At 24.4% G+C, this 22445-nt stretch overlaps 2 protein-coding genes and 1 long non-coding RNA gene across 8 annotated transcripts; 1 reads left to right on the top strand and 2 right to left on the bottom strand.

Annotated features, from left to right (window-relative positions):
* Positions 1-786: 786 nt before the first annotated feature.
* Positions 787-12078, top strand: LOC126904310 (nanos homolog 2-like). Of its 3 annotated transcripts, none has more exons than XM_050683280.1 (3): positions 787-954; positions 3059-3539; positions 11930-12078. In XM_050683280.1, the coding sequence occupies exons 2-3, from the start codon at positions 3067-3069 to the stop codon at positions 11940-11942; spliced, it is 486 nt and encodes a 161-aa protein (XP_050539237.1). In that variant the 5' UTR covers positions 787-954; positions 3059-3066; the 3' UTR covers positions 11943-12078. The 3 variants fall into 3 exon arrangements, with proteins under 3 accessions (XP_050539237.1, XP_050539235.1, XP_050539236.1); XM_050683278.1 differs by lacking the exon at positions 11930-12078 and adding an exon at positions 5497-5979; XM_050683279.1 differs by lacking the exon at positions 11930-12078 and adding an exon at positions 4023-4119.
* Positions 8785-9641, bottom strand: LOC126904317 (uncharacterized). Its single transcript, XR_007703723.1, has 2 exons — positions 9331-9641; positions 8785-9265 (listed from the first exon to the last, which is right to left on the bottom strand). It is a non-coding gene; the product is annotated as an uncharacterized LOC126904317 (long non-coding RNA).
* Positions 10824-22417, bottom strand: LOC126904300 (PAN2-PAN3 deadenylation complex catalytic subunit PAN2). Of its 4 annotated transcripts, XM_050683261.1 has the most exons (17): positions 22221-22239; positions 22054-22115; positions 18036-18232; positions 17793-17962; positions 17375-17704; positions 17099-17306; positions 16584-16873; positions 14745-14841; positions 13979-14212; positions 13666-13914; positions 12839-13130; positions 12606-12772; positions 12365-12539; positions 11795-12301; positions 11602-11731; positions 11309-11530; positions 10824-11230 (listed from the first exon to the last, which is right to left on the bottom strand). In XM_050683261.1, the coding sequence occupies exons 2-17, from the start codon at positions 22103-22105 to the stop codon at positions 10954-10956; spliced, it is 3597 nt and encodes a 1198-aa protein (XP_050539218.1). In that variant the 5' UTR covers positions 22106-22115; positions 22221-22239; the 3' UTR covers positions 10824-10953. The 4 variants fall into 4 exon arrangements, with proteins under 4 accessions (XP_050539218.1, XP_050539219.1, XP_050539217.1 ...); XM_050683262.1 differs by lacking the exons at positions 22054-22115; positions 22221-22239 and adding an exon at positions 22299-22417; XM_050683260.1 differs by having other exon boundaries at positions 22054-22257.
* Positions 22418-22445: the final 28 nt, after the last annotated feature.

Below are 22445 nucleotides of genomic sequence, written 5' to 3'. Positions count from 1 at the left end.
TTAATTTTTGAAAGTGTTTCGGAAAGTCTGACACTTTTATATATATCTTAAATTAAAGATAATGTAATGTACTTTTTAAGGAAAAAAAATTTTGGACTTTATCTTGTCTTCACGGTAAAAATGGCTATCAAATGCTATTTTTATGTGAAAATTCTCGATTTTATTTTTTATATTTTTAACTTTATAATGCTATAACTTATTGAAAAGTGTAAGGGTGATTCACACAATTTTTTTATGAGAAATAATATTTAATATTATTCAATAATATTTGGATAACCTATTAGTTAATTAATTTATTGATATTACTTGAACAAAACATCAAAATATATTATATAAAATGTTTAATAGTGTACTATTATGTGAGTTTTAATTAAATTATTTAAAAAAATGATTATAAGAATACTTATTTTAAAAAATTATTTGCAATATCTGAATATACATTGAACGAAATAACTGCCTAGATGTAAACAGATTGTAATTCACATCATTTAAAAATTAATCTAACAAAAACTTTTTTTTTGTTAGATAATAAAATCTAATGAAAAAAATTATAATCGGACCGAAAATATTAACATAAGAGTATTCTGGGAACTCCTAATTTCGTTGAGGTTAGTAATATTTACGTTAAACAAATTTTTACATTGATATAAGTTAAAAATACAAATTTTATAGGTATCTATGAAAACTTAATCATAGTCTGACAGACTTGATATCATATATCCCCTACGATTGAATTAATTTGTACTTATCGAAGATCGTTGCTTATCTGTCTTAATCGGTAGAGAGGGCACACGTATGTGTAACAGTTGGCGTATCTTGCTTTTGAAAGTGCGATGGAAATTTTCTTTCAGTGTAAAAATAGCCACCGTTCAAGTGTTTCACTCAATTAACGTTTTAACATTGTACAATAATTTATTTTATTAAATTGAAATTTAACTTTTCTTCAAACAACAGGTAAGCTGAACAAATATGTTCTAACTCAGCTGAATTGTGGGTTTTCCGATCTCAAATTGCTATAACTTTTATTTGATTTTAAAGTTGATAATTAACAATTATTTAGCTTCATCATACACAAGTTAATTATTATTAACTTTATTATTAGTCTTTATTACTATTTCTATATTACATAAACTAACGGTTAACAATACCGTGATAAATTATTGAGTTAGAGATGTATATTAAAATGTTATTATTATTTAATTCGACTAGTATATTTTTATATTGATTAGTTTTTTAAAATAAAAAAACAAAAAAAAATAATGAGTATTAAATTTGTTTAATTGGAAAAATAAATTATTTATATTTAAATAGCTATATTAATGCTTTTGTTCAAAAAGAAGATAGCAAAATGTGTGTTATTTCACATTCAAACTAATTTTGTTCTTAACCATTAATTACACATATTTAATAACTTTTGTATTGACTTTTTTAAATCTAATTCTTAGCATTTTTATGAATAAGATTCATAATATTGCTTTGCTTTTACAACTACATCTGTCAGTAGATTTTTAAAACACTATTTAACCTAATGATACATTTTTTCTTAAACTTCCAAGATAATAATTTATACTTAGTATTGATGTCATTATGCGTCGATAATTTAATATATTTTGTGCCTTTATATAGTCATAAATATTTTTTATATAACAGAATGTGTAATTTTTTTATGACCGATAAAAACATTCTAAATCAGGCCTACAACAGCTTTTGAATTTTGAATTTTTGAAGGGGTGGAGGTTTCTTCTCGAGATATCTTTTATTGAATTTAAAAAGATTAATAGATCCGTAATCCTATTAATGATTCTCTTAATTCTCATGATTCAAATAGTTTTTTATTCGGTTAATATTTAATGTGTATAAATGTTTATCTACTTTTCGAATATAATATTTTGATAGATTTTCAATGCAATTCTAAGTTAAGAAAGTATTACGATGATATACTATTTGTTGTATCCTATTGATTAAATATTAATTCCTTTAATATATCTTTAATTCTATCTTATGTCAAAACGTTACCAATAATATACATTTATGGCTATTATTATCTTAAATTTTGGTACAATTCTCAACATTTTTATGAATTATACTTTAAAAATTAACTTAGCAAATATTAATTACCTATGCATTTAATCATGGCCGTATCAATATTTTTTCTGGAGAGGGAGGGAGATTTATATATATACATATATACAGTATTGATTTAAATATTCTTCAGGAGATAATCTCAGGGTGACAATGATAAAATAGTTAATTCGAAAATTGACTCGATGTTTCATTTAATATAGTTGTAAACTGTTTTTTTTTTTTTGCTCATCAAATTTTTTTTTAATAATTTTATGAAAATTTGGCAAACTATTTGTTTTTTATTTGTACCAGTGCTAGAATCCTCTCTAGAAAAAAATTCTGATTTCAACACTGTATATAAATAATATATATGGATCAAAAAAAGTCGATCTACGAAATTTTAATGAGAACCGTTTTAACTTTATTATATACATTAAAATAGGCATTTTGTAAAGATTTGAGATTTTTAAAAAAAAATTACTGGTCGCTCAACTTGTTTTTAGTATTTTGACAAAAATATACCCTTAAAAAGGAAAAAAGACCTTTGTTATTAATTTTTGGAAAGATATTATGTTTAGCGATATACTAATCATAAACCGTAAAAATCAAACTAAATTGATATAATTTTGTTTGATTTTTACTGTAGAATACAAATTTTGTAGTTTCAAAATTTAAAGTCAAAAATTGATAGCGTGAATATCATCATAATTAACGTTATTATATGGTATATTTCTAGTAGGTCTCAAGGAAGCCTAAATTTTTTTTTTTATACAATTTATGTCAGCTATAATTACCATTATTTAAAGTCCTTAAAAATATATTATTAGTAGGGCTCATATGTTCATTCACTAAAAAAAGATGTTTTTCTTGGTAGTGATAATGCCATAACATTATTTTCATTTTATTACTCATGTACCCTTATAGTCATACCCTAGTTAAACTGTTATTTAGTAAATACCACATAAATATTTATTAAAGTCGTTCTATCTTACAGGCAATATTATGAGTGACCGTAGATTTGGATTCAGCAGCCATTTTCAAAACCGTTGTGCATTATGCCTGACTGAAGATGACAGCAACAGAAACATAGGTACTGCCGTTTGTCAACACAATGCCAGTGTAGAGTCGGCACTACACTATTTGCGTAACTATGGAGCGCCAGTTAGTCCACCCTATGCTTCGTACCATAGCGGACACGATGGGTCGACTACCACGCTACCGGCGTATGGGGGATCTCCACCTATGTCGCCTAATTACTACAAACTGGCTGAATTTCTATTGCGTATGAATCAAATGCAAGAGAACGGTGGCCACCAAGTGCGCCAGCCGACTTCCAGACCGCCCAAACCAAAATCTGAATTGGGTTGTCTACGGGAATGCGCGTTCTGCAAGAGCAACGGTGAAACTGCGGAGTTCTACAAATCGCACTTCCTTAAAGACCCCGTTGGTCGAGTCAGATGCCCTATTTTGCAAAGGTAAATGATAAATTATATTTTTTTTTAGTTTTAAAATCTTACGTTATGTAAGATAAAAATCAAATGTAATAAAGTTAACTTACATTTATATCTTGTTTTATAACATTACTGAGATTCTGATTTAATATATGATTAGTGAGCAGGTAAAAAAGCAACTTTTTTTATTGCATGTACATATAGACATTCAAAAGCATATCAAACAAACAAAGAAAATCTGATATTAACATTTGTGATTGTCTCTGTAATATCACGTTGTAAAGACATATTTATGGGAGAACTTTAGGGGCGCCCCTCCAAAAATTCATGAATTATCTAAATTTTTTGCTAAAAGTTCCTTACAAAATAATTTTACCATAACAAAAAATGATTAAAAATAATATTTAATACAAAATATGTAATAAAAATACATTTTAGATCTCTTCCACTGAAAAAAGTTTTTAAATTATTACCATCCATATAACAGTTAAGTTGTAAATTTTCCAGGAAAGACAAAAAACTAATCCTAAACATATATTGAATTTAACGACGTCACAAAATTGGAATTTTTAATGGCAAAATTTTTCATGCTGAAAATAATAGGTATATAACCAAAAAAAAATATATTTAATGATAATAATAAAAAAAAACCTTGTTTTTAAACCTAGTTTTTGTTACGTGGCATTGTAGGTTTTTTAATATATGCGTAGGCACAACTAGAATAACTTTTGTGAGGGGACTATTGTAGTCTCCCCAACCCTCAAAATACTTTTATATGACAATATACATAATTTTCTAAATTGGGGAAGCTAATTGTTAGCTAAATAGGTGTTAATAGGTGTTTAGCCGTCTTTGTTGTAATTATAAATATACGCATTTGAAAAATAATTATATGGTAAATGTAAAAAACTTTATTACTCTCCTGATAAATTAAAATTAGTAGCTTGTATCTGCAGATCATGTATATATTCGTTAATCAAACAGATAATCACTAGGACTGTAGATTTGCTCATCATTTTTTATAAGTGAGGCAGGTGCAAATAAAAAAGGGATGCTAGAGGTGACCCCCGTTTAATTTTTATTAATTTAATTGATTAGACGTAAACATTGCAATATTTTTCTTTTATACTTAATCTATATTATCCTTCGTTAAAGCTATAGCGTATTAAATAAATTAATTATATAAAAAAATGTAACTTATCTCAGTAAACTAATTTTAAATAGGTAGATTGTAGTTTTATGTGTACTACCTGTAGATATTTTACCATAACACCACTGCATAAATACAGTAATTATACTTAAAGTTTAACTCAAAAAAATGTCTCTATCAAACATTTTCTTATAGGGTTTGTGACTTATAAAAGTTATTTAAATCTCATGACATGTAATAAATAAATAAAAGTAATTATGGCCTTTTTTAAAATTTTTATTTTGAGTAACAACTTGAATCAGTCACTGGATCATTTCGATAAGAATCGTAGGGGTATGGCACTTTAAAATATTTTATAATTTTAGACACATGCAGTGTTGAATTCATGTATACTTCAGCCTCTCTAATATTTTGTTAGCCCTTCAGTCCATCATTCATAGATGTGACGACGTAATTATTTTTAAAAATTGTCTCGATGTTTGGTCAATTATTGAGTTAAAGACGTTTCTTTGACAATGTGGTATAAAATTAACTATATTAATGCGTTAAAATTTTATCTAGCTAAGGCCTACCTATTTGTGGTGGAATTATTTGGGGTGCGTATATGAACTAACCTCGAACGTTGCTAATTATAAATTGTAATTTCCTGTGTACGCGTTTCTAAAATAACATTTTTTCTAAACTTTTACACAAAATTATATAAAATAACATCTTTTATCGACTTGTTTCAACCTTGACCAAATTAATTTATTCATTTTAAATTTTTAATTTATAAAGTTATACATTTTTTTATATCATAATACATTATGTTTATTTTTGGTTATTATTTAGATATCAGTGTCCGTTTTGTTATGCGACCGGAGAAAATGCGCACACTAGACGTTATTGTCCGAAAAATCCTAATAAAATGTGCTTTATAAAGGGTGAACAATTCGTTAAACAAAATTTGCAATGAGGTTATATTTATTTATATGTTTAGTAGATATAATATATATTGTTGTTTTAGTATAAATAATAATTATAGTAATTAATAAAATATTAATTTTATTAATAATTTTACGAATAGATAACTACAATTATATTTAAAAATAATTTTACTTAATTTAACATGATATTTATCAGTATAAATTTGAGTTTTATTTTCTGATCGCTTGTACACAAACTGTTTCAATTGTTTTTAAATTTTGTTCTATTTGCATGAATGAAAATATTATTTCAAAATATTAAATAATTATTAAACATTACATTTACATTATTGCTTGTAATGTTCTATATATAATTTGTGTTTTAATTTAATAAACAATTTTAATCAAATTTATAAATCTTTCCTATCTGTATAAATATTTCCACATCCTTCTACTATTATAACGGTAATATTCAATAATAACATTAATATAGTATTATTACCTTTTTAATTCAATATAACCTTCCAAAATTAACGTTATTGTATCAAAATTTTTCTCAAAACAGTAGCATAATCAGGAAGTTGGTTTGAAAAGGCTGCAGTACCTTCTCTCCAAAATTTTAAAATTATTACTATAGACTTTTAAAAATAGCTGATGAATTCTAATTAGTGTTTAACTGATTTTAAACTGCTATCATTATTTTATTAGTGGATCTTATCGTTTATAGTCTAAACAATTATTTAATGTTTGATATGTATAGTTGCGCATTGTCGCGAAGGTATTAAATAGTAGCATTACATGGTTTTTTGTTATTATTACATGATATGATTACCATCGTTTAACCATGAAGATATAATAAAGTCCGAAATTTTTTTTTTTTAATATTAAAGTATATTACATAAGCTTTAATTTAAAATATATATAAAAGTGTCAGTATTTCCAGAACACTATCAAAAATTATGTTGAAAAAGTTCTACTTTCTATTAGCATTTTAATGATTTGAACAACCCCTGTATTAAAGGAAATAAGCCAATTTAAAAAAAAATTGTCAAAATAATGTTAAATTAAAGAGGTATATAAATATTATTTCTCATAAAAAAATTGTATTTATCCATACATTTTTCAAAAAGTTAAAGCGTTATAAAGTTAAAATTATAAAAAATAATTTTTTTATTAACTTTGATGACTGTTTTCACAAAACAAAATAAAGTCCAAAATTTTTTTTCTTAAAAAAGTATATTACATAAGCTTTAATTAAAAATATATATAAAAGTGTCAGTATTTCCGGAACATTTTCAAAAATTAAGTGGAAAAAGTTAATTTTTTATGAAAAAATTGTAATTTTAAATCACCCCCTGTGGGCAGGTAAAGTCAGATTTATAAAAAAAATATACCAAATGAAAGGTAATGATATCATGCACCTAAAAAAAAAATTAAAATGATTTGTTCATTTTTGAAAAAGTTATGGCAATTTTAAGTAAAAAAAATTGTAAAAAATGTCGAAAAGTAGCGATTTTTAAATTTGTAATTTTTTGGGGGATTTCCCCCGTTTACGGGGAATGAGGGAATTTTTTTCAATTTTTGAGAGTAAAATCTTCGACTAGATACGATTTGTAATCTTTTGACGTATTGTTCATCAAAATCGGTCCAGCGAGAGCTGAGATTAAGCGTTCACAGACACCAAAAAAAAGGCATAGTAAAATTAATACCTTTTCTCAGCTTCGCATTGAAGCTAAAAAATAATTAAGAAAAAAAAAATTGTTTAAAATTAATATTGATTTTGATTATTAATATGTTAAAAATAAGGAAAATGAAATATTTAACCTATTTTTTTAATCCTTTAAAGTTAATTTTTGTGAAAGTTAATTAAAAAAAATTAATTTAGTATCTTAACTTTTAGCTCAATTTACAATTTTGAAATTGGCATCATTAAATAGAAAATTTTTTGAAAATTAAAAAAATTGTATCGTTAAGATTAATATGCAGTTAAGAAGTTTTATAATTACTATTTATAGTAAATTTATCAGAAAAGCTCAAAACCTAAACTATAGTAAAATAATTTTAATATGAATAAGAAATTTCTTCTCCCGAGGGGCGACTACAGTGATGGGATCCTTGATCTTTATTGAATCTAAATGAGATAAAAATCAAAAGAGTTGAAAAATTAAAAAGAATTAAGAGAAAAATACAAAAAATTCTTGCTATACGCGGTTGGAACCTTGTACCCTAAGCACGTAGGACACAAGTTTTAAAAAAATTTAAATAAGTTTAACTTTCTACGCTATATTAATTTGATTTATACAATATTTATGAAAATTAGTGTACTCCCCTTCAGTCAGGTATTTTAAAATAAAATAAAATACAAAATTCTGAATTTTAACACAAAAATAGCTTATTTTTAAATACGGTTGTCATTTTCACCATGAAGACAAATCCAGAGGTCAAATTTTTTTTTTTCAAAATAAAGTATATTACAAAAACTTTAATTTAAGGAATATATAAAAATGTCAGCCTTTCCAGAACATTTTCAAAAGTTAATTTTTATAAAAAAGTTGGTATTTTAAATTCCCCCTTGTGAGCGGCTGTGTTAGATTTTCAAAAAAATGATATCAAATGAAATAAAATATCTAAAGTTTCAATATAAAAAAAACTTTTTTACGAAAATTAACTTTTCAACTCAACTTCTGAAAATGTTCCGGAAATAATGCGTCCTTTAAACATATGTCAATTTAAAGCTTACAATAATTACTAGAAGTTCAAAAAAAAAATTTGTCTTGACACCTTTTCTTCTATAGGAAAATGGCCGTCGAATTTAACGAAAAATGTAATTTTTATGTAAGTATCACTGTTTAATATGAAATATTTTAATACTTAAAACTGCCATAACTTTTTAAAAAATGAACAAATTAAATTTTTTATTTTTATTTTTGAAACCTTAGATATTTCTCTTTCATTTAATATAATTTTTTTGAAAATCTGACTCTAAACCAGCCCACAAGAGGAATTCAAAAAATCAATTTTTGCACACAAGTTAAGCTTTTTCAATGTAATTTTTGAAATGTTCCGGAAATATTAACACTTTTATTTAATTTTAAATTAACCCATCAACGCCGAGAATTATTTTTTTTCAAACTTTCTATTTTTTTTACTAAAAACAGATTAATATACAACACAAAAATAAAAAAAAATTATTTTTAAATTTTTTGAAAATACGATTTCTGAGATATTGAGTGTCACCATATGGGTACACTCGGCTTTTACCTATTAAATTATTATTCTAAGAACGCGCGATAAAAATAGCAATACGAATGTCACCATATGGGGACGCCAGGCGTTGATGGGTTAAAATTTATATTACATACTTTATTATGAAAAAAAAATTCGAAATATAGATTTTCTTCTTGGTGAAAATGGTTACCGTATTCAAAAATATGCTATTTTTGTGTTAAAATTCAGTGTTTTTTATTTTAAAATATCGTACAAAGGAAATACACTGACTTTCATAAATATTATATAGTTTAATTGATATAGAATAAAGTTCATAAGACATAAGAAATTAAACTTATTTAAATTTTTTGGCTTTTTTAAAGTCGAAAAGTAACTTTAAAATTTGAATTAGTTTTCGTCGAAAGCGACGGATACTGAATCGGTAACATTTGAGTCTTAGACGATTAGGGTACCAGGTTCGAATCTGCCTGTGACAGTAAATATTTTGTATTTTTTTAAGTAAGAAAAAGTGTTCAAATCATTTGATTTTTACCTCATTTAGATTTATTAACTTCAATAAATATGAAGAATCTAATCACTGTCTTCTCCCCTCATGAGAAGATATTTCTTATTCATATTAATATTATTTTACTATGTGTTTGTTTTTTTTGTGGCTGCGATTTATTTTTCCAACCCTCACTCAACTAACTTTTTCAACAATATGTCAAATGATTACAATACGTGTTTAGTTGAAGATATTACTCTCAAAAATTGAAAAAAATCAATCTTAATCAAATGAAAAGTAGATTAAACAGCTTTATCCATACAAACAATTAAAATCATTAATTTCTAATATTTTTGAAGTATTTATTGATGATTTAGATTTGATATAATAAAAGTATTCAACTACAAAGGTAAATAAATTTACTTTGTAATTTATTAAATTTTTAACTCTATTTGCGTGTGCTATTGCCAATCTATAATATTCCAATTTTTTTTGTAACATGTTGCAATATAAATCATAAATCTAAAAAAAAAATATTTTTAGTTTTACCTCAATTTAACAATGGATTTTTACAATTATAATCAAATTTTATAATACACTCAATTAAGTAGATCTTTTTAATTTTATTTTATTGTTTTTTTTAGTTAAAGTAATCATTAAAATTAATTCAGTTCTAAATATTTCAATTGTAAAATCTTTAAAACACCAAAACTATGATTTCTATTTAAGTGATCTATTACGATAAAAATACAAAAAAAATCGAGCTTTTGTGATAAATTTACCTTAAATAGTAATTATAAAATTTGTGACTCCATATTAATCTTAACAGTACCATTTTTTACTATTTAATGATGTCAATTTCAAACTTGCAAGTTGTGTTAAAAGTTATGGCAATAAATTTTTTTTTTTTATAAACTTTCACAAAAAAAGTAGGTTAAAAATAATTACTTTTAACATATTAAAAATCAAAATCAATAATTAATTATAAAAATTATATAATACATAATTAGAAAAATATATATATCATATTTTTGAATCTAAGAATTACTAATCTGGATATAATTAAGGAAATAGATGTTGAAGTTGCTTTTGTAATTATCCACCAATTTCTTAGAATTAAACACTATCTACAGATTTGCATCAAAACGTTTCTTATGATAGTGATTTTAATCACTGTCAGATTATATCTATACTGGACCCAACAATGCGATACCCCCACTGTGCTGCGACCACACTATACTGGGTTTTTTTAACTATATAAGCCTAACATGTAAACATGAAATCAATACATCTTAAATTTAGAATTTAAATCTAAAATATAGTTACATAGACTAAGCAGCGGTCATACTTAAATGTATGTTTTTAATACCAAAAATATTTAAATACAATTTTATTTGTACTTTAAGCAGATAATCAAATTCAGTAGAAGGCTCCTACAATATCAATATTGTAAAATAAAAATAATTTGTTTAAAATTAATATTAAGGTCATTCATATAAACTCTAAATAAAACTTCAACCTAACTTAAAAAAAATAATAAATGTTTATAAAAATAGAAAATATAATCTTAAATCCAATTAAAGTTTAAATAAACAGTTTTTTAATATTTATACTTATGAGTTATTAAATTATTATTTTAAAAACTCTATAATTATTTAAGGTTTAAAAAATTTATTCTCCTGGTACCATCCAATTGATTTCTTTGCCACACTTATAAAGCTCTTCAAGTTTATCTTTAAGTATTCCATCTTCTTCTAATGTTTTAAAACATTTATACAGTTGTAATGTAGCATGAGCATCTTCAACTGAGTCATGAGTTTTTGATTGAATTTTATTTCCTAAAAAATACCATGCTAAAAACCGTAATGATACATTTCGTTGGTTAGGTAGTCTAAATAACGCCACTGTATCTATAATTTGGTCAGGTGGAACTATTAAATTGATCATTCTATAAAATTATAAACATAATTTTTTAAATTTATTTTTTAATCAATTAAATAATACTGCAATAAAAATATTTAATTACCTAAAGTCATTGTGCAAACCATGACCTACAAATTTTATACCATTATCCACTAAATAACGTAGTTTCATATAAGTAGCTTTGAGAGTAGTAAGATTTTTGGAACTTTGTCCAATATCCAAGTCACCCGGATTAATTCCTGAAAATTGTGTAAGATAATCTACTATTTGTTCCTGTGTTGAAATATAATCATCTATAAAAGGTTTTCCTTCGTACGGACCTTCACTATTTTTACAAATTAAATTATATTATATTTTAATAAATAAAAATAATTCTTTGAACCAAATGAAAATTACCCTCTAATACATGAAATTCTAGCAACAGCCATTTGAACAGGTTTAATAGTTGTCAATTTGCCATCACTTCTTAATTCTGATTCTTCTTGATTAAGAGTCACAAATTCTGCATCTATCGCAACTAGTTCACCTGTCAAAAATTATTAATAATTTAGAACTAACATTTACTTAGTTTTTATGAGATAATATTTACCTGGTTTAGGAATTTCTTCAAATGTAATTACATTACTATTTTTCAAAGACGAGTTTAAATAAACATTTTCAGTAAAAACTTTTGATGTAATGACAGGATTACAAATTTTTATATTATTAAATTTATTATTTCTAGATACCCAGTATAAAATACAAGGAATTTTCCAATCCAAACTAAACCAAATTGCCTCTTGCTCAACAACTCTAGAAACACTTATATCATTAAATATGTACCACTGCGAAGCAGGATTACTGGCTGAAATGTGTTCATGATATGATTGACCAACATTTATGATTGATACAAGATTTTTACGATCTTCATTTATATAACAAACAACTGCATATAAATCATAAATTTTAGAACAATCTATTTCCTGTTTATTTGGTTGATCTTCATCATATTTTGACATTACTAGTTCACCATTTAACTGAAGATCTACTTTAATATGAAGTGGAAGCCATGTATGTGTATAATACAATTGAGATAAGCTAACTGAATTGTTAGTTTCTAAATTTTTAAATTAAAAAAACATCAGCAAATTAAAAACATTTTATTCTAAATCTATTTTACCTGCTGTTACTTGTCCAGGATGCATAAATCGACAACTATGCCTAGTACAGTTGCTACCATAACGACATGGTTTATTAAAAGAAGTGGGAGTACTAAGTACATTTTTTGCATCATTTGCCTTAGCAACTGCTTGTTTAACTAAAATATCCATTTGTTGTTGCCAAAAATCTTTATTCTAAAAATAGAGAATATTTTTATAAAACTAACAATTTAAATTAAATATATTTTTCCAACAACTGACTTTTTTACTCTCAATGGCACAATTCACTGTTAATATAGATGGTAATGATTTAAGTGATCTTGTTTGAAGAGTTTGCTGAAAACTTTCACAATGTTCACACCATGTCATAGTTGTTTGTTTTGGACAAATACTTTGTTGAAGTAAATCACAAAAAGACATGGACTGTCCTAAATATTGAAATTTAATCCTTAAAATTTAAATAATTAATTCCAAAGTAATTTTTTTTAGCAAACCATCATTTAATTCAGGATAAACTAAATTGCAAACCATTAAATTTGACTGTTTACTAAATTCATGATTGCATTTTAAACATTTATTTTTGTGTAACTGATTACATCCAAATAATTTTGTTATGTCAGTATCATTGTCATCTTCTTCCTTATCTTTTAGCTTTTTTTTTGAAACCTGTTGACCTCCTATACTAGGAAAATCTGTATCTTTAAAAACAAATTTTTTAGAATTTTGACTTTTGTAAAACCTTAGAAGTTCCAAATGTATTTGATGTAAAATAAATCTGTTCCAATTCTGAAAAAATAAAAATTCATCTTGTTATTCAATTTTTTTTAGAGTAATAGATTTATGTGAGATATTATTTAATTAGAAAAATGTCAGTTTTAATGACTGACTTAAAATGTATTTAATATACACAAAAAAGTCAACGCATAAATTATGAAAAAAAAATTAGTAGATAAATTTATGTAGGAAAATATTTAATAATTATTTTTCATATGTGATAGTACATATTAATCAATTTATTTTGAGGAAAAAATATATCATATATCATATGTTGATATTCAGTTGTATTGATTAATCGAATACATTGATTACATAATATAATTGTACCATCAATTTCAATTATTGTCAACAAGAGTCTATTTAGAAGTTTATAATGAGGATGGGCACATTGTTTTTTTTTACAGATAAGATAAAATTGATGTTATGCTAATAACTTTTTTGTTGAGATTATTGTATAAAAATGTTTAAAAAAAGAAGCAAAAAAAAAAAAAACACAGAACTCTGACAAAAAAATTTATATATATATATTACATTTATACATTACTTGAATTAAAATACTGATGTTTATTTTATTTTTCAATTCGGAATTGTTATGATCAGGTAAAATAAGCCCTAATGCTGAAGCATCATGAGCATTCCGAAGAGCTCTTAAAAAGTTACCAGAATGACAAGGAATTCCTTTAGACATATGCATCATATAAAATAGAAAGGATAATTCACAACTTAGACAAAATTCTTCTTGACAAATATGTGACATTAATATTTTCCTAAGTGGATCCAAGTAATATAAAACCTTCATATTAAAATAAAAAATGTTATCAAAGTATCAACTTAAAAAATAGATAACAAATACATACTTGAAGCATGGCATTACAATATGAGTTAGGAACATTAGACTCTAAACCACTAAAACCAGTTTTGTTATATTGCTCATAATCAAAATCTTCACTTTTAAATTTTAACTCTATTTTTCTATATCTCCTAGGTATTGCTATAAATATTGATGAGTCTGGTTCTTCCCCTTCCCCTTGATTGTTACTATAATTATTATTTTTTGATATATTTTCAAATTTAGAATTATAATAAACTACCTGTAATTATCAGAAAATATTTTAAATATCTCTATTTTAGTCAATTTAATTAAATAAAAATTTGTTAAAACTGATTGATATACATTAAGACAACATTTATTTTTAAAACTCAAAACTATTTTACTTCAATCCTAAATTTATTTTCAATGTATGAATAATTAAAAAACTTGATAGGAAGTGAAAAGTAAATATATCTCATAGTGATTATAATCACTATCATATAATGCACTTCAATGCAAATCTATAGTGTATAATTTTTAGAAGGCATTATAAGAATTTTCTAAAAAGCAACATTTACTCCTATTTTTTAAATTATATATTGATTAAAAGTTTTATGATATATAACACAAAAATGTTATAATAAGTATAACATAAAAATAAATACAAATTATAGTAACTAAATATAGTAGTAATAATCATTTTGATCTTTTTTAGCTTATATCTAATCAGTGAATTATTTTACTATCTACACTTGAGGTTTTGTTTAAAGCAATCAATTTGTTTTAATGTAATAATAATAAAATATAAATACTTGATTTCTTTTTCGGTTATTTGGATTGGGTGCATAACCAACAGTCCCTTTCATTTTCATAGTTGCTAAAATTTCACTATCAATTGGTGGAGTTTTTCTAAAAATATATAAAAATTCTACATTATATTATACATTTTTATCTAGCACAAAATCACATTATTATTACTTTTATTAGACTATTAATATTTTTGAAAAATTTTCTATCAATAATAAATATAAAACAAAATAAAATAATTATATATAAATTTTATATTTATTAAATTAAATAATCAGTCATAATATATCATGAATAAATGATCAGATTTACATCTTTCTATTCCTGAACTTAACATGCTACAGAGTGTGGTGGCCCTCTTTCACATTTTAGGGTAATAAAGATGGTTATTGGCTAAGCCAATGATAGATGGGACGAGTATTACGGACGACTTGCACCTGAGACCAGACACCACTAATGAGAAAATCATAAGTAAAATCTCTTTAGCACCTGGGGATCGAACCCGGGACCCTGTGCGTCAAAACATATGTTACTACCCACTAGGTAAGGCCGACCCCTTCATTATATATTGTTAATAATAATAAACTGATGCAATTAAACCCTTATAAAACAGTTTAATAGTAAAAATGCTGACATGCTCTTACCTATATTTAAGTGTAAAATTTGGGAATACATTCATTTTTTTATTAACTTGTAATTTAATAAGAAAAAAACTTTGATTTCATAAATTAGAACTATGGGTTTAAAAAAGTATTATATTTAACATGCAGATAATTTATTTTATATAAAATGTTAAAAACTTCTATTATAAGTATTTTTTTAAGCTGGTATGTGAAAATTTCACAAATTTTTAGAGAATTCATAAGGGGTTTAAGTCAGAGAGGAACAGCCTTTCTAATTATGCCAATGAATAAAGGTTTAGATTTAAGAATTTAAGACCACAAGGTTGGGGCCCATTGTATAAATTTTCCGACCAACATTTTACTCTTAAATCTGCCTTTGTCAGTCTTGAACGAGTTGGCTTCAATGCTCAGATACTACTTCCCAATTACTTTTTTATAATATATACAATTTTAGACATAGAGAAATATTTACAATTTTGAAGAAAAATATAATTTTTACCAACAAATAAATATTATTCTACTTAATGTTTTGTTCAAAAAAATGGTTTTCTCCTTCTGAGTTTAATTTTTAGGCCTGTTAGACTAAAATATTAATATTATGTGTTAATCATACAACTAGTAAGCCTCAAATTCACTTTTCTAATTTTTCGTTAACTTCTCCACTACTTGAATGTCATATTTTCAAAGAAATCATGAAAAATAGGTTAAAATAATAGGGTTTATGTAAACAATTGAGGTAATTGTTAATTTATTTTTTATCTTAGAATATTTAGCAGATTTTAATTTAAATTGAAAAATTCTGGTCTTTATTTGTGCTTCTATCATATTAATTATATTATATTAAGCTTATATTGTCATATAAGAAAGGCTTTTTTATCTTGAATATTAACTTTTAAAAATTTCTGAAACAATTAATTTAATTAGTAATACTAAAAAAAAGACTTTTTTATTAACTGATATTTTAGGTTTGAAAATTTCTATGATAAATCAAAAATTATATTTAATTTGTATAACTAAAATATAAAAATGTTTAAAATTAAATTTCTAGATCATGATAAATTTTTTTGCTTCATACTTCTAAGATATTAGTAAAATTATATAAATTATAATTATTATAATTTTAAAAAGTAAATTTAATAATTTTAGGCTGAACTCTAAAAACATAAATTATACTAAACAATAGAATTTTGATTTTAATTTATTTTTAATTTTATATTATACCTATATATATTAGTACGAAATTTTGCAGGCAAATCTGATGCTAATGGGCCATCACATAAAGGTAATGGTATAGTAGAATAAACTGCCAATTCGTCTGTAACTCTTATAGGACCACAAGGAGGTGGTTCTAGTTCTTGAGCAAATATTGTGTCTCTGGCTAAAGTATTGAATCTACTTGATGTAGTTGTAAATAGATGTAATGTGCTAACATTATCTCCAATTACTATGGCCTGACTTGATGGAGATACATCCATTGAAAGGGCCATTGCACCCTCTTCTACACCACTCATCTAAATAAAAAACATATGAACTATATTATAAAAATTATGCATGGATAAATAAATAATATAACAGATAGATTGATTAGGTGAGCTACTATTTGTGTTAAAGAGGACGAGAATACCAATACAGCTTAGCACAACAGAATCAATATACCTATAGACCAAGGCACAATGTGTTTCAAACCAAACTATACAGGCATGTTGAATGAGTGTTTAAAAAAAAAATTGTTTAACCTGATACAAATTTATATCTTGCTCAGATAATGCCACAGTATCAACAATTTGACATTGACCAACAGCAGATACTACAGCAATTCGTGATGAATAAGATTCCATAAATCTGAGTAAAAACGGTTCAATAATCATAGAAATAGATGAAACAGATCTCATCATTCTTAAATCATGAACAACTAAAAATTGATCGAGATTCATTGATCCATGTCTAAATTGTAAAAATATTTTTGTAATAATTTTTAAATAATAAATAAATAAAATAATTTCTGCATTTACGTATTAGAAAAACCACAACTGACAAGTAGATTGTCGTGAACATCAAAATCTGACAAACTGCCTGTGTGAGCTTCAACAGAATATATAACTTTTGAAATATTTCTAGGGTCTCGAAGTTTAATCATTCCAGTAGGATCTCCACAACAAACAGTTCTGTTAGCATTTTGACGTAAGATAGCACATCCATTTTCACCAACATTAATAATATTTACTTCTTTGTACAAATTAAGATTAAATTCAATTAATTTATCTTGATGACCACCCATTAATATTGTATCTTGAGAACGAGCTAACTGAGTAATACATTGCATTTCATTTAAATTTTCCGAACTATATTAATATATTCATACATAAAAATGTCATAAAAAATATTGATTTTGATTACATTATTTTTAATTATAAAGATATTTCTTTTTACTTATGAGTAAATAATGGTAGTCCTCTGCGCATTTGACACCGAAGTGTTGTTGGAGTAAGTACTAATAAACTAGAATCTGTAGTTAATAAAGATCGAATTTCTTCTGTTGTATGCACCCTAAACATTGTATACTTTTGCATATCTGCACTATAATAAGAAGTAACATAACCCTATAAAATATATTAAATTTAACAAACATAATTCTTCATATAGGAATAAAATTTTAATTCTACTATTTCTTACAAGTTGATTACCAATCCAAAGTAAATTTTCATAAGTGTCAAAACAAGTAGTAGTGATTCCATGTTGACTACAATTATCAGTAAGAATTGTTTGAGTTTCTTCATACTCAGATCGTAAAATTTCACCATTTAATTGATCCGAGTAAAAAGCACTATCTATTGCTTCTGAATACTCTTCATCTACATAATTTCCATACACTAAAAAATTACTCAAGTAATAAAATTATATTATAGTAATCAATTAATTTAATTTATCAATAATTCAACCTTAAAAAAAGCCTTTAAAAAAATCTGACCAGAATATTTAAGGTTTATGGATTTAGAATAAAGATGCAAAATTTGAATAAGCAATTGTAGTAAATTTACTAGATAAAGATTACATTAACAACAATTTTTGCAATTAAACTTAAACTCTTATGAGACTTATAAGTCTCATTATTACTAAATAAAGGCAAAGAATACATTTTTTTTTTCGAAGTATGACTGTTTCTGAACTAATCATAAAAAAATTATTCTTCATTTTTATGAACCTGTAATATAACTTGGTACATACATTTTTTGATTATGTTATATTTATAACTCTTAATGCTTACTAATAAATAATAAATAAATTACAATTATTAATAGCTGATATATACCCAATAGACCTTAAACATATAATAAAAGTATATTTAATGTATATTAGCTTCGATATGAAGCTGAGAAGGTATTAATTTTACCATGATGTGTGTGTTTTTTTTTTTATGTCTGTTGCCACTTTTTTTCAGCCCTCACTAGACTGATTTTGATGAGCAATATGTCAAAAGATCACAAATCGTATCTAGTTGAAGACATTACCCTTAAAAATTGAAAAAATTTCCCTCGTTCCCCGTAAGGGGGAAACGTCCAAAAAAATTACAAATTTAAAAATAGCTAATTTTCGAAATTTTTTCAATTATTTTTACTAAAAACTGCCGTAACTTTTTCAAAAATGACTAAGTCCATATAATTTTTTTTATAGATTCATGAGATATTTACCTATCATTTGATATATTTTTCTTATGAATCTGACCATTTACCTTTCCACAGGGGGGGAATTGAAAATAACTTTTTGCAAAATGTATGGATCAATACAATTTTTTTATGAGAAATAATATTTATATACCTCTTTCATCTTAAAATAGCATAACTTTTTCAAAAATGAACATATCAATATAATTTTTTTTTATAGATGCATGATATCATTACCATTTGGTATATTTTTTTTGTAAATCTGACACTTAACCAGCCCACAGGGGGGATTTAAAATTACAACTTTATCACAAATAATTAACTTTTTCAACTTGACTTTTAGCACTAAGTGTAATAGTTGTCGAGTTAAATACAAAAAAAAGCAAAAACTACCCTCAAGGAATAAAAACTTCCAAATTTTATCTACATTACTTTTTAATAGTATTGAACCAATCTAGAAGGTACTGTGTAAAAAATATTAAAATAAAATTTCTTCTTATATGATTAAGGACCACCCTAATACTTATAACATAAACTGGTTTTTTAGCTTCGATGCGAAGCTGAGAAGGTATTGGTTTTACTATGATGTGTTTTTTTTTTTGTGTCTGTTACCACTTTATCTCAGCTCTCATCGAACGGATTTCTTTCAACGATACGTCAAAAGATCACAAATCGTATCTAGTCAATGACATTACCCTCAAAAATTGAAAAAATTTTCCTCATTCCCCGTAATTGGGGGAAACCTACAAAAAATTACAATTTTTAAAATTGGTAAATTTTGAATTTTTTTTCTCTTAAAACTACCATAACTTTTTATGGTTGGGTTTATGGTATACATTTTTTTTACTAAAACCTGCCTTAACTTTTTCAAATATGAACATATCAATATAATTTTTTTTATAGATGCTTGATGTCTTTACCTATCATTTGGTATATTTTTTTTGTAAATCTGACACTTAACCAGCCCACAGAGGGGGATTTAAAATGACAACTTTATCACAAATAATTAACTTTTTCAACTTGACTTTTGAAAATGTTCCAGTAAGTCTGACACTTTTATATATATCTTAAATTAAAGCTAATGTAATGTACATTATTATGGAAAAAAAACTCCAGATAGCTTTTAGAAAGTAGAATAGTGGAGAGATTCATCCCTCCAATACCTTTGACGCTAACATGATTTTATGTCCAACTAGATAGAATAGAGTCTGGATACTTTGATTATTTTTTTATTACTTGAAAAGGATATTTGTAATAGAAAAATTAATGGTGATATACAAAAAGTCGAATGGTTGAAAACCTAGTGGATATATTTTTCAAAAGACAAACCTTATGAATATTATGTTATAAATATTCTAATAATGATGAGTTTTTATTGTGTTAATTATTCAAAACAAGTAATAGCTAAACCAAGAGAATTGGGACTACTTTATCCTAATAAACAAGTAATTAGAAATGAAAAATAAAATGATTTCATGTAATTTGTTGCAATAAATTGTAATAATACATCATGCATTCTATGAAAATCTTAAAAGAAACCTTTTTTTTATTTTTAAAATATTTTAAATGTTAATAATATACTGTACATACTTGGTAATTTAAAATATGTGATACTGGATTTGTAAAAAAATATCAAAAGGCTGAATTTTTTTTATTAAGATAATATTATAAGAAAATTTTACTCAAGTTTGTTAAGTATTTTTTAATAATGTTATTTAACTACTACAGATTTTGATTTGAAATGTAATATTATCTCTAAGTTTGTTATTTTAATAAAAGTTTTAATTTTAATAAAATTGGCATAATTTAAAATTGTTTTTATTTCAAAATCTGACATAAAACATTTTTTTATTAAAACATGATATTGCATGAGAGCAAAAGTGGCCTAATCAACAAAAATTTGATAAATTTTATATTATTTGTCTTAAGAAAGCTCTTAATTTGATGTTAAGATGTATTAATATTAAATAATAACCAAAAAGTAAATTAATTCATTTTTTAAAACTAATTTTTTTGAAACAATTTTAAAAGACTTTAATAAGATGTATTACACGCATTAACCATTTAATACAACATTGGCCACTGTTGTACTCAACCCTTCAATTATAAATTGAATGCATAACAGGTTTAGTGATACAGCACTAAGTTTCAATTAGTTCATTATTAGACTATTTAGTGCTATAGGATATGGACTCGGACTTAATGAATCATTGTGAGCATAGTTGTATATTACAATATCTATTAATTTTTATATGAAAAATGTTTAATTAAACAGAAATCTTTAAGATATTAGCTTTGATAGGCCCGTATTAACTGAACATAAAAATATTGAAAAAAATTAAATTTGTAATTGCACTATCTAGTAACAGTTCATCAAGTTTTTACAGAAATTATATTTTTTATTTTCATTAATTTCTAATAAGAATAATGCATGTGTTAATAAATAATATTTAATAATTAGATGAATTTTTTTTATAGTTACAAAATACTTTTCAAGCTATATTCATTTAAAAATAATAATTATTATTGATAATAAATTTATTAAAAGAAAAAATTCTACATTATTTATATGATGGCTAATCAAAAGTTTGCCTCATTCTAGTAATATATGAAATCACACTAACCTCTAAGCATATATCACTTTTCAAATTAAATATATTTATACCTAGTGGTCATACTAGAGTGATTCATTAAATAAATACTCATTTAATTGGTTACAAAAATTGTAATTCATTTTTTAAGAGGATATAATTGTCGCACAATTTCTTCTAAATTTTCTAATTGCATTTAAACATTTTCTCATATTTCTTTTCTATTAATGATATTAATAATTATAGTAAGAGACCACTTAAGTAAAACATATAATTGAAAATATTTAGGATTTTGATCTTATATTATACATAAAAATAATTAATAATAATGTATTAAATAACTGTAAAAATAATACATATTAATCAATTGTTTATTTAAACCTTTATCAATTAAACCATTCAACTGTATCAAAAATATTATTCAAATAGAATACTTACAAATCATATTTGATGAATTATATGAACTTATAACAGGCCTTGTAAAATCCATTGTACAAAAACTATACTTATAAATATTAATTATTTTTTAACACAAAAACACCAAGGTAAACTAAATTTTTTTTTTTTTTTAATTGTAATTCTATACGAATATTAGAGTAACTTACTATTAGTAATACTATTTCTCTACATTATATTTCATCTTATTAAAAATCAAGAAAAAATTAAAATTCATAATACTTCACCTATATTCAACATAGTTCCATAAAATAATAATAAAAATATTCAATTAATAAATAACTTGAATAGAGTATATAGTATTATTGTAAATGCAATTATTTAAAAATTATAGTTAATATTCACAACTTATTTTTTGTTATCAGATAATATTT

The sequence above is a fragment of the Daktulosphaira vitifoliae genome, unplaced genomic scaffold (assembly GCF_025091365.1).
Source record: "Daktulosphaira vitifoliae isolate Bord-2020 unplaced genomic scaffold, ASM2509136v1 Scaffold_4, whole genome shotgun sequence".
NCBI classification, from domain to species: Eukaryota; Metazoa; Arthropoda; class Insecta; order Hemiptera; family Phylloxeridae; genus Daktulosphaira; species Daktulosphaira vitifoliae.
The sequence above is the reverse complement of the archived record's forward strand: the minus strand, read 5'-3'. Positions and strand labels throughout refer to the sequence as shown.

What these genes read in the sequence shown, in the direction of transcription:
- LOC126904310 (XM_050683278.1), top strand. Translation starts at nt 3,067, where the DNA reads ATGAGTGACCGTAGATTTGGATTCAGCAGCCATTTTCAAAACCGTTGT. An exon ending in AGATGCCCTATTTTGCAAAG is followed by an intron (nt 3,540 to 5,496) that starts GTAAATGATAAA and finishes GTTATTATTTAG; the next exon opens with ATATCAGTGTCCGTTTTGTT.
- LOC126904300 (XM_050683260.1), bottom strand. Translation starts at nt 22,105, where the DNA reads ATGGATTTTACAAGGCCTGTTATAAGTTCATATAATTCATCAAATATG. An exon ending in CTACCATTATTTACTCATAA is followed by an intron (nt 17,705 to 17,792) that starts GTAAAAAGAAAT and finishes ATATTAATATAG; the next exon opens with TTCGGAAAATTTAAATGAAA. An exon ending in TCCTGGACAAGTAACAGCAG is followed by an intron (nt 12,302 to 12,364) that starts GTAAAATAGATT and finishes TTAAAAATTTAG; the next exon opens with AAACTAACAATTCAGTTAGC.